General features: G+C 41.0%; 1 protein-coding gene across 5 annotated transcripts in view; it reads left to right on the top strand.

Moving 5' to 3' along the window:
• LOC148063823 (zinc finger protein 521-like) overlaps positions 1–18841 on the top strand; it is a 137765-nt gene that overhangs the window by 47327 nt on the left and 71597 nt on the right. For 2 of the 5 annotated variants that reach the window (XM_087811285.1, XM_087811284.1), the window contains 3 exons: positions 10180–13670; positions 14628–14712; positions 14945–14977. In XM_087811285.1, the coding sequence (XP_087667411.1) occupies positions 10180–13670; positions 14628–14712; positions 14945–14977 (3609 nt within the window). The remainder of the gene's footprint in view (positions 1–10179; positions 13671–14627; positions 14713–14944; positions 14978–18841) is intronic. The other 3 variants (XM_087811286.1, XM_087811288.1, XM_087811287.1) reach the window with 3 other exon arrangements.

Here is an 18841-nt window from a genome sequence, read left to right as displayed (position 1 = left end):
TGTCACAGCAGAAATCCCACTCACAGTAAAAAAAAAATACATTTAAAAAAATTGCTATTGTATATATTATAATATAGGCTATTACTATGTATCATGATTAACATATGAAATATATACCTGAAGTAATACATGTGAATCAATGTGTTTTATTGGGACACACTGTATTTATTTAATAATAGTTTCCAAAATAACCTCATTTATATTGTTTACATTTAGCGATAATACCTATTTTTTTAATTTTAAATACATATCTTCAGACAAAATGTCTTAATAAAAGTATTCAATGTTAAATGGACGACAATAGTTATTGTAAAATGAAGTTTAATACATAGGATGAAGCTCAACAAATCCCAGTTTTTGGTGAGTTTTTTTAAAAAAGATCTTTCCTCGCAACTAAGTGTGATTTACGTAAAAGCAAATTCGTGAAAGAGAATAATTTGTAGCTGGAATTAAAAGCCTCTAAATCTATAAAAATGTTGCAGAAGTTGAATGCAGACTCAACGAACCGATCAAAGGCGCGTGAGGTTCGTAAACTAAGAGATAACTCCGCGGATGTAATATCGTTTTTTAGTAACATTCGAAGCCAAACCCAAGTGCGGCAACTGTCGCCGGGTCACACAAACACCGCTCACTACTTCCACACCACCCCCCCCTCGGGCCTGCAGGAGTGAGGCAGGTGGCGAGGGGTCACGCTGGGGGACAGATTGTCGTCCTCCTCTCTCCTCTTGGGAGGCGCACCGTGGTCGGCGCTCCAGCCAAGACCTGGGGAAGTGACTCCTTCCTGTTTGTGCCTTCCTCTATCTCCTGAAGGGGTCCGCGGTCCGAGCCGCCAGACGCTCAGCGGTGGGGGAGGCATCGCACCGACAACCCACTGTAAGACGAGTGTAGCGTGAGACAAATTCTGTGTTTAAAACTAAAAAGAAATCCATTAATAATCATATCAAACAATCTTTTTTTTTCGGCTCAGAAACCCATTTTTAAGTTGTTTTTTATTCAAATAAATGTAAAAAATGGAGCTTGTGACCTTTCCAGAACTCTGAGAGAATCTCTGGCCCAGATCCACGACTTCCAGCTCTCACTCTAAACGCTCATTTAGCGAGAAAAACCCAACCTTAAGATTCCAAGGAAAACTCCTTTTTTTTGTGGAAGTGTCACAAAGAGGAGGAGGATAAAAAAAAAAAAGGGCTGGTAAAGGATGACTGGCCGTCCTACTTTTCCTTCTCCGGCCGGTCCATTTGTCTAACTTTCCCGGGGTGCCACTGGGGCGCTGTGATTTCTGGGACAGTGACCAAGTGCTCCTGTCTGAGCTGGGGGACGTGGGTAATGTGGACAAAGTAGTTGACACTTTGCCGCTTCCCCATGGTTGAGAGACGGAGCCACGAGGGCCCCGAGATAATGGACGCCCCCGAGTCAGGACGGTGAAGCTTGATGTTCCAGCTCGTCGTGTTTTGTTGATGTTCTGCCATGGCAACTCCTCGTTTCTTTCGCCCGTGGAAAAGATCGCGTCCGTGTTCCTCCTGTTGTACGGTGGTGGGTTTGATTGATCTGCAGGTCGGGCGAGAGGGACCTGACATTTCTCAGTGATGTGTAAAAACATATTGTGTTTGCTTGGGAAAGGGAGTCGGGAAAAGAAGAAAAAAAAGGTGGTGAAGCGGGAACTTTCGCAGGCGAGACTATTAAGTTTTATTGCTTCCATCGTGTAGGTCGGGATTTGAACCGCACCTATAGCCTTGAAAGTACAACTTGTAAGTTTAGGTAAACACTTTTTCTGGGGGGCGTCATAGCTCAGATGGTAGAGTGGTCGGCTTTTTTGGCCCGGTAAGTCGCGGGTTCAATCCCAACGATGGATGACACTGTCCCCTTGTTGGTGCTTATGGTTGAGCTGCGTCGCAGCCTACTGCCGTCAGTGTGTAATTGTGTGTGTGTGTGGATGGGTGAATGTGTAACTCAGCATGAAGTGTTTTGGGTGCTGAAAAAGCCTATAAAAGCGATACATAAGCACTTTATTTTTAAGCTAATGTTTTAGCACGGTTAGCTCTTGATCCAGGGTTTTAGCCTCAATATATAATTTTGATCTTAACTACCCGAATGTATGTCTAAACTAAGTGCGACTGTTTTTAATAAATAGTACTTTTAGTAACACAAGCCTGTATTTCACTCCACAACCTTTTGCTAATTTATCTGTGATGCTAACCAGCTGACAATCTGACTTGCATCGTGGAGTTGTCGCTCAACTCTTAGTTAGCTTAACCAAAATTAGCATGTGGATATAGTAAGTAAGTAAGTAATATTTATTTATATAGCGCTTTTCGAGACCAGGGTCACAAAGCGCTTAAACAATCAAAACAAAACTCAAAAAAGTACATACTTTAAAGATCAAGATAATACTGAGAACAACACAGGAGTTCGAGAAATTCAAGGAAAAGCCTGAACAAATAGAAACGTCTTAAGATGTTTCTTAAAGGAGTCAGTAAGTTAGTTATATTCATAGAGCGCTTTTATAGACCAGAGTCACAAAGCCCTTAGACAACCAAAACAATACCCAATAGCTTTTTATCTTAGCTAACTATGCTAATTGATGTAGCCACATCGTTCAATTTCCCCTCATTAGCTTCTTGTAATTGAATGTAATTAATCTTTTTTTTAGATGAGTGGAAAGTGTTTTTCTCAAACCTTGAGAAGTGGTCTCAAACTGGGGAACACCAGAGGAACATTATTGTTGAAACTCTGCACCAGCCTGTGGGTGTTCGAGAGGTTTTTCCCTGTTTTTCGGGGGGATTTTTCGGTAGTTTCACTGTGAATTTTGGCAATTTCAGTATTATTTATATTAAAAAAACTTCGCAATTTATAGGTTTTTACTTCTAATTTATTCATTTTTTCACCTGAAAGGATCATTTAACTTTTATCAACATGGTTTAATCCCTCTATTGCGAAACTCTGCTATGAAGGTCAACATAAATTACATTTATTTAAAGACTTTTTCAACACCTTTTTAATCTGTTTCAGTACTTTTTTTTTATTCTTCTGCCCGCCTTCCTCTTTGCCTGGCCTTGGAAACAACTCCAGGGCAAGACTTCTAATTCTTATCCTACATTTTTAATCTCAGTCGGTATTGCTATCAGTTTTTAATGCAAGAAAATTGCAAATTTAAATGTAAATTATTTCATTATTACAAATAAAATCCTCTTGATTTAGGGATATATGTATTTGTACTTAAAAATAAAAGTTGAAATAAGTAATAGTGAAGATGTCACAGATGTTTTTAAATGTAATTCTTATATTATTTTTGATTTTTCTTTTAATGTTGAAATCGGCATTTACTGGCTTTGGTAACGCAATAATTGATAAAAATTCACTAAAATCAAAAACTGGTTTCGAATGATAAGGTTTGCTTCACCAGTTTTTGTTTTTAATCTTTTAAAAACTGCTGTTATTGTTCTGATTGTTCATTTTTATTCAACCTAAATACATAGAATATTATTCAGGTTTTTGCCCTTGTAAGCTTAATAAGTTAACAGATAATGGCATTAGCGAGTGAAAGTTGTTCCATTTCAAGTTTAATTAATCAATTAATTTTGTGTAAAAGTTGTTTTAATCTATATCTCCATGTCTGTCACATTTTAATCTCCCGACAATTAAGTGTCATCACGAGCAGAGTGTTTGGTTTTGTACGACAGGAATATTTATAAATATAGAACAGCTTTTAAGCTCTATATCCCCGTTTAAAAAAACAGAAAGGGAATCATCACTCCTCGTCTGGATGATGATGTTCAGCGATTGTGTCACGAACACGAGTACACATAATAGTCGTCGTGCAGACGCGCGTTTGTTATTTAAGCGTCAAAACAGGTAAAGCGTTAAGATGACGTTCGTCGCCTCCTGGGAAACTTTTCCTGGAAGATGTGTGAATATGAAGCGAGGTCAAAGTGTTAGATCAGACAAGTTGTCAGCTTTTTGTTTATTCATCGAATCCCCGTTCCCCCATGTGCCACAAATACAAATACACAAACATATCTCTTATGACAACCGGCACTCGTAAATCTCTGCTACAGCAAAACGGGGAGATAAGGTTTTTTAGCGGAGCCCGGTCATCTCTTGGCTGCGCCGCGATGGCTTTTGAACAAAGTGGAGCTCGCTATAGAAGTGGCAGATGACTGATAGAGAAGCACTTTTCTGATAAGATAAAGTCCTGGACCCAGATAAGAGTTGGGAATCCTGCTGCGCCAAGATGTACTCTGTTGCTGCGCGGCGACGATAAGCCATCTTGAACGGCGTCCAGGACCGTCCAGGCAACAGTTATTGCGGGTTATTCCCAAAACCTTCTCCATGAAAGGGTTCAGCAGGTTCTGGAATGAAATAACCTCACATTGAAATGCATTTTTATGTTGCATCTAGTTTAGGAGTTTGTTTTTCGAAGCGCATCATAAAGTTCTCTTTTTGTCTGTCATTATTTTTGATAGTAACTTATAAAATATGAAATACAAGCAACTAACTTACTACACGAGTGAAACAACCAATTAATATGTATAACAATGGAAAAAAGTCTCAGAAAATATAACAATAAATGTGAATTCTGATTCAAATAAACTAAATTTACAATGAAAGAGTGTATTCCCGGGTGGTAGAAATGTAGTTATGGGTTATGGGGTAGTAAGAGTAAGTTTAGAAGTCCTAACTAAATACTGAAAATAGCAGATAACCAATGTATTCCACACTTGAGACCTTGGCTCCTGCATCCAAATAATTCCTAGGAAAAATGAATTCATTGTAGCAAGAAAGCTACCATTCAGTTCAATACGCTGATACATTTTTTTATAGGATATTGCGTGCTTGGGACCTTGCCTCCTGCAGTGGTTTGAGTAATATATGATCAAAAACCAACATAGTTACAATTAATAACAATCAATCAATATGTATGAAAGTTTTTAAAAAAAAGAGCCATATTTAGGAAAAATTAAATCAAAATAAATCTCTGGAAAAGTGAAAAGATATTGTTAATTTTGATTGAATGGATTGAAACTAGCAAATATTAAGAAGCATATTTATGTGTAATGGGGTTTTTATGTTTAAAAATCACTACAGAAAAGAGCAGATAAATAATTGAAAAGGAACTTGTGTGCTTGAGAACTTGGCTCCTGCAATGGTTTGAGTAATGTACGATCAAATATCAACTAAGACGAACATTTAAAAACCTATATTTTTACATCTGAAGCCTACTTTTTTTGGTTATTGTCGACTGATCGAAGATTTTTGTCTTTGGTTGTAACGACTGGTCTGTGATACGTCGATCAAACTCAAACACCGTGTCGGAGGTGTCGTTTCTGTACGTTTTGAAGAACACCTACCCTACCTTTAGAAGTTTAAATATTGCAAAACATTTTTTACATACATTTCTATTCTTGCAGGCTTTTCCCTGATTTTCTGAGACTCCTGTGTTGTTCTCAGTGTTATCTTGACCTTTAAAGTATATACTTTATTGAATATTGTTTTGATTGTTTAAGCGCTTTGTGACCCTGGTCTGGGAAAGCGCTCTATAAATATAAATTACTTACTTACGTACTTACTTACTTCCAACTTTGCTCGAACCTGGTGGTGTTGCAGAGCTCCACTATATCAGAAAACAAAAGCGTAAAACCGCATTTTCAGGCCGAAGGAACATTCAGTTGGCAGTCGTGTATTTCCAGGCAAACGGAGTGCGTTAAATTAAGAAGTCTGAGGTTTGGAGGAAGCTCGCACACTTGCAAGTATAAATAGAAATCTGACCTATTCGCAGCTTCAGTGGTCTTCTTTCACCGAAAAAGTGTTTACTCAGCAAACACATGTTGAAAAAAGTAGAAGTAACTTGGAAAAGCTTGCGGGAGCCGAAAGACTTTAAGCTTAAAAAAAAAAAAGTATTATTGTTGCACCAGGAATGTTTTTGGAGAGACTATACTTTACCAGCAAAAAAAGGTCTGACACATTTTATACCAGATTGTCCCACAGGAGGACTGGCACAGTTGTTTTGTTCCATATAGGAGACATTTAAAAGGAGGAAGAGGTGGGGGGTGCGGGGACAGAACTCCCTGAGAGGGACAGGCCTTAAGATGGAGGTCTTCCTCCCAGGACGTGACAGGCTGTTGGCTTGAGGATGCTCAGGAAGGCCTTGGCAGACCAACAAAGACAGCCCTTCAGCTGCAGGGTGTAGTTTTTCAGGCCCCAGCATCCCCTTTGGCAGCAGCACAGAGAGCGCTGGCGTGCACAGGCCCCCGGCCCGAGAGACAGGGAAGTAAGGCCCGTTCTTTTATTTACTCAGGCTGCTGCTGAGGCCTGGGTATTTCTTGTCTGGGTGAAGAAGGAAAGGAAAAAAAAAAAACAAGTCTCTCTCTGTTTCCTCTCGAGGTCCTCGGTGGAAGATTGCTCTTTCATCCACGGTTGTTCACACACTTGTTTTGGCCATCGCGCTTGTGTCTGCGAGTTCTATGAGCACATGAATGAGTGTCAAATATATATATTTGATATGTTTTTTCGTGAGTGGGCGTGCGGTGGGCAGATTTGTACGTGTTGCTAAAACAAAGCAGCTACGATCACACTTGGGTGGGAAAAGAAAGAGTTTTCGATAATGCAGTTATGAAAACAAGGTATGTTTAGCCTCTTTGACTCGATACGTTTTATGCTTTTATACATTTTATTTCTCATTTATCGAGAAGAAAAACAAGTGGGACGTTTGAAAAAGTGCACCCCGTAACAGAAAACCTCTTTAGCGACATAAATGTCAACATTTTTTCCTTTTATAGAAAATAAATCAATCCATTTGATTGGCGAAAATTCCAGGATTTTGATTTAAAGGTTACTATTTTACAAGGATAAAGTTTGTTTTGGGATCGTAAAAATCTCCTCAGATTAGTAGACTATAGTTAAGAGATCAAGCAAGAAAAGTACCATTAAGTAAAAAGAAAAGAATAACATAAAACAAACCCATTAAACTTATTTTATGTGCGTAATGGATTCAGCTTACAAGCCCTGTATATCTACTGAAAAGAGCAAAACATAAATTACAATTAAAGGTACTTCCAAGCTTGAGACCTTGGCTCCTACAAAGGTTTGAGGGATGTCATTTCCTGCCTTGAAATAAGTCTTTGCTATAGCCAGTAAGCGTTGATGGTGTTAGTACGGAAAAAAATCATAATTTTTACATTAAAAAAGTACTATAGTGTCAATGGTTTAATTTTTAATGAAATTAATACAAATTTTCTCTTGAATTTTGAGTTAAAACGTCAGTGTTCTAATGTTGTCTGGAATTTTTGGGATGTAGTGCAAATGTTCTTCTCTTACAAGTTTTAAATACATTTTGACACAGTTTTATATTTTGGAAACACAAAATGACCATTTTGATGTTTTCTTTGGAGAAACGAAAATTGACCAAGAATATATTAAATTACCAAACTTTTTTATGGTAAATATTTGATCCTTATTTGCATCTCATGAGTTTACTTCTCTCTCAAGTTTTTATTTTAAAAATTTTTACATAATTAAATTATATTCTTTTTTTGATACGTAAAGCATTTATTTACTTAAAGAAAGAATAAAAATCAGATCTGGTTCAAAGTCACATATTTTACTCGTATACAAGTAAGAAAGAATAATACAGAGTTTACATGTCTGCCTGAATGCTTTCTGAAGTACAGAGCTGGTAGGTTGCTGTTACTATTTCATTGTATTTTCACAAGCTGTTAATTATCTTACTCACCAAAAACTAAAGTTACTATCCTCAAGGTTCAGACAAGTTCAGGCACCCTGAAGACTTAATCCTCACATTCCTTTCTCAGCAGCACAACACCAGCAATGATGCAAATATTATAACATGTTTTTAAGTAAAATTGACAAAAGTACTTTAGCTCAGGACTTACCCATCAACATACCACGCAGGTAACTCTCTAAATGTTTTAATTCCATTATTTCCCCACAATCGTCCTACATAAATGAACAATCTCTCTGTGACGATGACATCGATTCCTGCTTGAATGAGATCTGAGCAAAAAAAAACAACACTATTCATCAATTAAAAAGGCAGGGAAAAAAGTCAGCGATTGTTTTGACAGCCCGGGCATGTCTCAAGGCAAATCCTCCCTCATTTAATAAAGCCGAGTTTCATTTAGCCTTGTGTACATGCCCGCTTATTTGTTTGTTTCATAGCATTGTCTCAAAGCCAATATGTTTGACTGCGAGGCATTGGCTGGGGTCATCCTTCCTCGCACCGTCTTCCACTACACCCTGCGAGGCAGTGTAAGAGAGGGCAGATCCGCCCCCTCTGTGGAGGAGGGCACCGCACTGAGTCACCCATCCTCCCTCGAACCTTACCAGAGAAGGGAGAGAAAAAGCGTTTTTCGAGATGATGAAGCAAGTGAATCCGGATAGGCTTCAGTGTTTGTTTGGTGGTGTGCTTGAGTGCCGAGTGGGCGCCTTGCCAGCTTTAGGAGAATTTTTTTTTTGTTTTTGGGAGGGCCTCGGTGTGGAGGTGGGTTTCTCAATGTGCCGCTTTCAGCAGTTTGTAAGGGGCAAGGGAATGGCCTCCGACCCCATCTGTTTCCTGAAGATAGGCCCTGATGGGGGTAAGTGCTCGGAGAGGGCATCATATCCTGACAAAGGGCAGATCTCCCGCAAAAACAAGAGAACAAGAGAGGGAGAGCTTTGTCAGCTGAAGGAGTACAGGATCCTGGAAAGAGCTTGTGCTTTTCCTTAGTCCCCTCCATAAATCTCTGCAGCTTCCTCTTGTTTTTCCAGCCCTTTTGCCTTTTGACATACTTTTTTTTCTTGTTTTGGTGAGGTAAGGAAGTTCGCAGCACTTCGACTCAGCACAGGGAAGAAATGGTCTGTAACCTTTTGAACTTTCGGAAAGTGTAGTCCAGTGTTTTCTATTCTTATGCCTGCGCAAGAGCAACACTGTATGGGAATGTCAGCAGATAAGTCAACTACTCAGGGAGACATTAGTGTGATAGTTATACGCGTGGGAGTCGTATAGTCGCTTGACTTCCCTGGTCAGTTTCTGCACCTGCTTGTCCTTGAATCATGTAGTCAGCCATTCTTCTGTCTTCCTCTTCCTGTCGTCTTCTACTTCCTCAGCCTTTTTTTATTTCTTTGTGTAAACGCCTGCAACTGTATTGTGACCTGATTCAGCCCTGAGAAGAAGTCGCTTCTTTAAAAGAAGTTGTGAACTTTCTCTGCCTCTTTTTTTTAACTAAGATTTGTTTTTAAACACTGGTGGCCATTTTCAATTTAAGAAATATAATATAAATATATATATACAAATATATACAAATAAATCTCAAGATAATATGATGAGACATCAAGATCGATTTTACAATATAATTAGTAAAAGGTATTATTTATAATATTGTTAACCATTTTTAGTGATTTAATATCAATCTATGTATATGGGGAAAATAAATAAAACCAAAATATAGTGTAAAAAATATGTTTAAACACATTGTGATTTGAATTAATATTTGGATTTATCGAAAAATAATAATAATAAGGAAATACCAATATAATACATTGAGAATAAATATTTTGAATTTTGAAATTAGCATGAGTAGTTGCAACATGAACCGTACAGTACAGTTAAGTAAGAGCAATGTTTTGTTTACTAATGCAAGTCATGAGTAAGTGGTCATAATCCCGTAAAACCTTTTCTATTAATAGACGGCACAATACACTCAAAACACCAACAAACCAGCATCGCGGCAAAAAAGCTTGAAACAAAAATATCTGTTCTTTGGTTTTCCTGCTCTTTGGAAAACACTCACGACTGCTCTGGAATGACATTAATGTTCTAATTTAGCTCATTCCTGGTCCAGGTCTGCCTGCTGTCTTGAAACTTTGCTTTAAATGTCAAAGAAATTGCATTTTGAGTCACAGTGGGGGAAACCATTAAACGGCCACACACGAGGTTAATTGTAGTAAAAGTATTGTTGCTTGTTTTTCCTTTTGTAATTATACTTTCAATGTGCAGATTTAAATCCAACTTTAAGGCGACCCCTGAGGAGAAGAACACTAGTCTTAATGCTAATGTATTAATGTGTTGGAACCCTATAATTACGCTGACGGATAACAGCGTGGTGGCACCTCCTTTTTTTTATTAGCATCGAGAGATTTAATAAGCTACTATTTTCTGACGTGTTTTTCCTTTCTTCTGTTTGCCAGACGGTGCTGATATCGAGGATGACCCTACCTGTTCTTGGCCGGCATCATCTCCTTCGAGTAAAGATCAAACTTCCCCAGGACACTGTGAGGACTACGATTTTGGGGAGGATGAAGGTGGCCCAGGTTTGCCATACCCATGCCAGTTTTGTGACAAATCCTTCAGCCGTCTAAGCTTCCTTAAGCGCCACGAACAAAGCCACGGTGATAAACTCCCGTTCAGCTGTACTTTTTGCAGTCGTCTGTTTAAGCACAAGCGTAGCCGTGACAGACACGTCAAGCTTCACACCGGCGACAAGAAGTACCACTGTGGCGAATGTGACTCTGCCTTCTCCCGCAGTGATCACCTCAAAATCCACATGAAAACCCACACCTCTAATAAACCCCACAAGTGCCCTGTGTGCCGCAGAGGCTTCCTCACTTCAAGCTCTCTCCACGGCCACATGCAAGTTCACGAAAGAGGAAAAGACGGAAGCCGAAATGATGAATGGAAGCTGAAAGAGACACGCAAGTGCAGCCGCTGTGAGGAGGGTTTTGATGTTCCTGAGGAGCTCCAGAGACACATCGCAGAGTGCCACCCTGAATGCTCGCCATCAGAGGATGGAGGATTGGGCGCAACGTTGCAGTGCATTTACTGCCATGAGCCGTTCAGTGACGAGGGAACCTTACTGACTCACATAGACCAAGCCCACAGCCGAGACCGGAAAGGTCACAACTGTGCTATCTGCTCTGAGCACTTTCTATCAGTTGAAGATCTCTATGCTCACATGGACATTCATCAACTTCCTGAATCGAGCAACCACAGCAACAGTCCCTCCTTACTAACTGTGGGTTACACGTCCGTCTCCAGCACGACACCTGATTCCAATCTGTCCGTTGATAGCTCTACCATGGTAGAAACGGCACCACCTGTGCCCAAGACTAGGGGGCGGAGGAAGCGGGCTGGTCAGAACACATCTGACCTTGGGGGACGTTCATCTAAACAACCTAAAATTTCTTACAGTTGCTTCTATTGCAACAAGCAAGTGTTCTCCAGTTTAGCGGTGCTGCAGATTCACATGCGGACTATGCATCTTGACAAACCAGAGCAAGCTCATACTTGCCAGTATTGTTTAGAAGTTCTGCCTTCTTTGTTAAACTTAAACGAACATCTCAAGCAGGTCCACCATGCAGAGGGCCACGTTGCCATGTTGGCAAACTTACCAGATGCCCTTCTTCAGTGCAACTTTTGTCCTGAGGTGATGGGTGATCTTAATGCCTTGCAGGAACATATTCGCTGTTCCCATGGCTTTCCCAGCCCAGTGGCTAAGGAAAGCAATGCCTTTTTTTGCCCGCAATGCTTCATGGGCTTTTTGACAGAGAATACCTTAGAGGAGCACGTTCGCCAAACTCATTGTGATGGTGGAAGCCTGCGCTTTGACTCACCGCTCGCAGTCACTCCTAAGGAGCCTATTGTCGAGGTTTATTCCTGTTCCTACTGCACCAATTCTCCCATATTCAACAGTGTACTTAAACTTAACAAACACATCAAGGAGAATCACAAGAACATTCCACTGGCATTGAACTACATAAATAACGGGAAGAAATCTCTACGCACTCTCAGCCCTGCGTCTCCAATATTATTGGATCAAGCAACTATGTTAAAGCAAGGCAGCTCAGCCTCACACACTGCCAGTGAGTTTATATGTAACCAGTGTGGAGCTAAGTATACAAGCTTGGACCTTTTCCAGACTCACCTCAAAACCCACCTGGATGGCCTGCAACCTCAGCTCACATGTCCACAGTGTAACAAAGAATTCCCGAACCAAGAGTCCCTGCTCAAGCATGTGACGATTCATTTCACAATCACCTCAACGTATTACATCTGTGAGAGTTGTGACAAGCAGTTCACTTCAGTTGACGACCTTCAGAAGCACCTTCTTGACATGCATACCTTTGTATTCTTCCGTTGTACTTTGTGCCAAGAGGTCTTTGACTCAAAGGTCTCGACCCAACTGCACTTGGCTGTGAAGCACAGCAACGAGAAAAAGGTCTACCGCTGCACGTCTTGTAACTGGGATTTCCGACATGAGACGGACTTGCAGCTACATGTAAAGCATAACCACCTCGAGAATCAAGGTCGAGCTCATCGATGCATTTTCTGCGGGGAGTCCTTTGGCACAGAAGTAGAGCTGCAGTGTCATATCACCACACATAGCAAGAAATACAACTGCCGTTTCTGCAGTAAGGCCTTTCATGCCATTGTTCTACTGGAAAAGCATTTAAGAGAGAAACACTGTGTTTTTGAAGGCAAGACGCAAAACTGCGGAGCTAATGGCAATACTGGAAGTGTAGGGGATGGCCAACCCAAAGAGGATGTGGAGTTACAGGGCCTTCTTACAAACAGTCATGGGACAGGCCCAACTGGAGGAACTGTGGTCGAATCCCAAAACAGCCGCGATGGAAGTGAGGAGGAGGTGGAGACGGCAGACCCCATGTATAGTTGTGACATATGTGGGGCATCTTACACCATGGAGTCCCTTCTGACCAACCACCAGCTGAGAGATCACAACATCCGTCCTGGCGAGAGTGCCATGATGAAGCGGAAAGCTGACATGATCAAAGGAAATCACAAGTGCAATGTCTGCTCCCGTACCTTCTTCTCTGAGGCTGGTCTTAGGGAACACATGCAGACCCACCTTGGGCCTGTCAAACACTACATGTGTCCTATCTGTGGGGAGCGCTTCCCTTCGCTGCTCACTCTGACAGAGCACAAGGTCACACATAGCAAAAGCTTGGACACAGGAAGCTGTCGTATATGTAAGATGCCCTTGCAATGTGAGGAGGACTTCCTGGAGCACTGCCAGATGCACCCTGACTTGAGGAATTCCCTGACAGGTTTCCGCTGTGTGGTTTGCATGCAGACTGTCACCTCCACGTTGGAGCTCAAGATTCATGGTACCTTCCACATGCAAAAGACTGGCACTATGACCGCCAATCACCCTGTTCAGCGGAATAATGTCATATCTCACAACCAGCAGCATCATCATTCTCAAAAGTTATTCAAATGCGCCTCTTGTTTAAAAGAGTTCAGGTCCAAACAAGATTTGGTGAAGCTTGACATCAACGGACTGCCATATGGACTGTGTGCATCTTGTGTAACAGCTGCTGGCTCCAAGAGCTCCAGCCCAACAGTTAACGGTGGTAGACAGCAGCCGCAGGGTGGCTCTATAACTCCTGCAACAACCACTGCCCAGTGGACCCAAGGAGAGAGCGTCAGCCCGGAAGGAAAATGCAAAGCGGTTTCCTCTTCGTCCTCATCTTCTTCTACGTCCTCCACATCTGCTGCAAAGACAAGGTGTTCAAGCTGTAACGTGAAGTTCGAGTCGGAGGCAGAGTTGCTGAACCACGTACAGACTGTGCATCGAGACCAAGTAGGGGACAGCAACAGCGGGCAGCTAAAGACCCCTCAGATGTCTCCAATGCCCCGATCGAGCCCATCCCAATCTGAAGAGGTAGGAGCCCGTCTTTTGAAGCTCTCCAATCCTAAAATAACCTTGGCCTTTTTAGATCCCAAAAATGATCCAATGAAGCTTGAAACCTATGATGATGCATAGATTGAATCAGATGCAAAATATCAGGTTCTTGAGGTTCATGTCCTCTTAGAGCCTAGAATATGGACTCTTTATTGACAGCTGTCAGGAGTTAACATGCCCTGACTCATTGAAGGTTTATCCTATCAAGAAATTCCATCTAACACCATCTAATAGAAAGCCTAAGGCACCTTTGCACTAGGACTGCCCAAAGACATAGTGGATGGTTTAAAAACTTCTGATAGCAATTAAAAAATCCACATGTTTTGTTGAAGTATGCTACAGATAATGCCATTAACGTTGACTAAATGTACACAGCTGATTTCAAAAAAGTATGATGGGAAACAACTTTGGTGTCTTAGTTTTAAATAAGACCATTTTTTAAAAAGTAGTTTTATTTTTGTTATAAGGATAGCTAGCATTGTGAAGATTACCTAGGGCGCTCAGGCCTACCGAAACGGCTAAACTAATAAATTATCTTGGTAAAGGCAACAGAATTGCTCACTGACGGTCATTTGTTTGGACAATTCTACAGCCACAAAATCCAAATAAATCATTGTAGTAAGGAAAATGTAATCTTACATGAACCAAGCACATGTTTCTTGGATTAAGATGTTTTTTTCAATTACAGTTTAACTTCAAATCACATAACAAGGAAGAAAAAGTGTGCATTTCATGGTATTCCAACGAGGGTGTTTTACTAATCTCATAATGCCTTGGAAGCTGAACAATTCTTATTTGTGGTTAAGTGCATCCAAAATAGTGCTTCTGCTTCTCACCGGAATAATAAGATTAATGTAGAATTATTGCTACCCTTGTTAAGAAGGCAAATGTTGTTAATTGCGAAGATTATATTTGTTTTCTTCGTCTTATCCACAGAAGAAGACCTACCAGTGCATCAAATGCCAAATGGTTTTCTACAGCGAATGGGACATCCAAGTTCACGTTGCCAATCACATGCTCGGTAGGAACTGCTTTTTTGGATTTTCCTTCGCTTTTTTTGTCTTGCAGCTTGGAACTAAATATCGTTTGCTATCTAAACCCTCATTATCTAAACAGTCGTGACCTCGTATATGCTGTGTCCATCTGCCACATTCAGCCCTTGTCATAAGCTTGAAAAACCGTTTCAGTTGCTTTACAAATACAAAGGTTTGATGTGGTATGTGTAATAAAATATTTGACCCTGTCTCATTTAGGCTCACACGTATCTGGATCACATCACCAAATAGGTGGAATTATTTTAATACTTTCCACTGCATCCCCAGTGTTGTGCATTCACCATCCTTTCCATTGTGCATGTGAATGGTCAAAACGTCATCCGTGTGCATGTTTGTGGAGATCAGCTGCAAATGATCCAAAACTATTTATCGGATCGGACAGAGATCCTTACCTTTTTTTTTTTTTACAAACAGAATATTTTATTGCAATGTACATCAAGTTGTGTTGCTCTCAAAACCCCCAAAAATTACAAAGTGTGAGTCGGACGGTTGTAATTTGTATGCAGGTGGAATCATTTGAAAAGACAATTGGAAACAGGTTTTCTTGCCTGCAGTAAGTAGGTGTCTGAATTCTGGTCTCACATTCCTTTATTCATTCATTTATTCAGCTCGTTTGGCGGCTCTTTCATTACACTGCATTATCTGTTGTCTTCAGTGGGAAAGAGACTCATTGATCTGGAACCAAACCGCCTCTCTGTTTGGGACACGCTTCTAGGCGCAGGTGAATTTAAACACGGTGGGCAATTCTATCAGGACCGGTAGGCAATTCTATCAGGGACCCACTGTTTGTGCATAAACAATCAGGAGCATGTGATTTGTGATTTTGATGCTGCAGTGTATTTGCAATGGAGAGAGAAGAAGCCGGGGGTGTGTAGGTGTGTATTTTGTATTCATCTTCGCGATCTGCTCACCCACTATTCTACTGGGGGTGCCTAATACAGTACCATGCCAGCATTAGTCCTTTCTCTAGCAAAGGCAGGCACGGAGCACACTGGGAGGGTAGAAAACAAACCCCCCTACTGGTTACTTTATGTCTTTCAGCTGCAGAAGCGCACAGTTTCTCCATAATAGTGGAATTCAGACAGCTTAAGATAACAGGAGGATAGGTGATTGGGTTATTGTCTGATGTCTTCCTTGTCTGATATGCAATTGTTTTTGTGTTCGGCGTGATCACGGGTTTCATCGAACGACTAAATGGGATTTTTGTCGGACGCATTTGTTTTGTGATCTCTGCAGCGAAGAGAATTACAAACTCGGGATTTGCAAAGTCTTGCAAGAGAAGGAAAGAATAAGTTTTCACTGGTACAGATATGTTTTTTTTCGATTCATGCTCAGATGTTAATAACTTTGTTCACATGTATGAAATAGTCAGACTAAGGCCAAAACTGGATAAGGCTTGTTTGTCTAATTGCCAGTTTTGTTTATACAAATACACCGGCAATCCTAAATAAAACATCCTCAAAAGTATGTTGTATGTACGAAGATATTTATATTATATTATTATATTATATTTCTACAGATGATATCGACCAAATCTCATTTATCACAGCAACAGAAGCATGAACATGGTTAGGTTATTTCTGGTAAATTTTTGTTTTCTTTCAATTTGTTTTTTTAATGAAATATTAATAAATAGTCCAGAGATTAAATTATCATCACTTTTCACTCTCTTTCTTTGCATTGCAAACATACAGTATTTTAGACTTGCAAGTTATGTGAGCTAACGCTAGCAACACACGTCCAAATAATACTGTTTTATTAATGTTATATCCTTCTTTTTTATTTGTAATGTTTTACAGTTCAACAGTTAATATTAAGTACAAACTAACAGACAATTAAAGAATTTAGTTTGTCGTTGTGATGGAGGGAAAAAATGCATGAAACAAAAACCGGGGAAAAAAAAAAATCAGCATAAATGTAATATCCTTAAACAAATAAATCTGTCATATAATCCTATTTGTGAAGGTGGTCGGAGTCCATATGTACACATCTGCAGATTAGCATCCGAGTGATCCACAACACAGCTGACGACGGGCTTGTCTATTCAAATCTCAGAACCATAGCGGCGTCTGGATATACGAGGCATCACTTCTTTTGCTACTTAATTCTTTTGTGTTTGTCTAAGGTGCTGTTTTTTCTTTTTACTGATGGAAGTTGCAGGAACCAAGTCTAATTCTAATTTAATAAGGTGTCAGAGTCAGATTCTAACCGTGGTCAATGTTGAAGGGCGTCCGGGCCAAACTAGTCTGTAATTACATTGAGGATAATATGAGCCAAAAATATAGAAAAAACTTAATTCAGAAAAAGCTCCAAACACCTTTTTTTTCCCAATGAAAAGAGGGGACACTATCTCCTTTTAATGGCCATCTGCACGGGAGAGGCGAAACAGGGGTTGGGGTCATCTCCGCTCAGCTGTCAGCGTTATTAGCGTAGGTAATGGAGCAGACGCTGGATTCATAGGGGTGTTGTTTTCAAGTGCGCCCCGCTCTGCGGTGTCAGTTCTCCCTGATAACTCTATATTTAGAGATGTGACGTGACACAACAAGTGGACGAAACAGAACTAGTATCAGCCGTCGCTTCCACATCTTGATTAATATCAAAATAAACTGATGGCGCTTCCCGACTTGCTGGGACTTGGGACCATCTTGGATGTGGCGATGAAGATGGATTAAACGGAAGAAGGTGTCCACGGGTGTGGATTGGTATGTCGCAAAAAAAACGCCTACCCATGATCCCACGTGTCTAAAGATGGAGGTCGCAGCCTGCTTGGGCCCAGATGGATCAGTGCACATTTGCTGTACAGCTGGTCGCTCTGTTTGGGGACCTGGTGTGATCCTCCTATGGAGAAAAAAATGATATCACCACCATCCAAGGAGCAATTTAATAGCAGGCCAGAAGACAGCTGGCCACTCTTTACTTTAGAGTTTTTTGGCATGGCACACTGACAGAATTGAGGGTGTCCGATTTTTCTCCAGAGACGCGCGGAATTATACGGCTTTCAGATGACGCCGCCACTTTGAAATCCTGAGTTGATACTATCGTTCAGATTAAACCGTCTGTCAACCAGAGATGCAGAAATTGTCTTTTTTTTGTTCTCAAAGTCATCATGTTTTTAAAGACCTTTCAAGGTCTTTCATTGAGACAAAAGCCTGTTTGGTTCCGAGCAGCACGCCATCATGCCGCCCCATGGCTTCACTTTGACCCAACTGTAAACTATGACATTTGGAGCCTCATAGGGGGCACATTTGGCCCATTTATCGCGCCGTTTCAAATGTCCCTGTGTGGATTTCAGAGCCATGTTGTGAAGCACAGACTGTCTTAGAGGGCTTTTTTTTTTTGAAGATGCTCCTTTTGATTACACGTCCTTGCGATCGCATCCTCAAGGTTGTTGTCGTCGCGGACGTTCGGGAAGGACAAAGCGAATGATTCCGTCTCAGATAAAGTATTTGTGGTCCCCTTTTTTTTCGCAGGGGGGGCGGAGCCTTTTAGTTTCACAGAGAGGGAAGCTGGTGGCCTGGTCAGCGCCGGCATCGGGGGGGGGGGCACCGAAGGGGTGGAAAAGGGTTTCGGGGGGCGGAGAAGGGAAAAAGGCACATTTGCTGTACAGCTGGCCGCTCAGTGTGAAGCAGGCACTGTGGGCTGTTGCGGAGTTGGAGAGCAGGGGAGAGCGAGAGGTCTCCAGCTCTCTCTTGTCCCCTCTCCCATCCCTCCGTCCACCGCTACTGCCTTTTGTCTCGCAATTAGAGTACGAGAGCGAGAGAAGAACAGACATTATTTAAAGCTTTGTCCCTCGCTTCTGGCTGCAAATTACCACTGACACATATTCTCCATTTTTTTTTTTTGGTCCCTCGTGCAAATTATTTGGCGTCTTGATTCTGCAGTCTGTGTCACCGTTAAATGCCCCCCTTTTATTAGATCCCCGTCCTTCTCTTGGCGTGTAAAACGTGTCATTTTCCTTGTTCAACGTCGTTCTGATCGCGTTCCATCAATTTCCGCCATTGATTTTTTACATCATGTAAACATGAAAAAAAAGGTCTTTTTTTTTAGAGGCGAAGACGCATGATCAATGTGATTAAACATAAAGACGAAGTGAGT

This window comes from Callionymus lyra, chromosome 16, assembly GCF_982586985.1.
Source record: "Callionymus lyra chromosome 16, fCalLyr1.hap1.1, whole genome shotgun sequence".
In the NCBI taxonomy this organism is placed as follows: Eukaryota; Metazoa; Chordata; class Actinopteri; order Syngnathiformes; family Callionymidae; genus Callionymus; species Callionymus lyra.
This window is presented reverse-complemented; position numbering and strand designations above follow the sequence as displayed.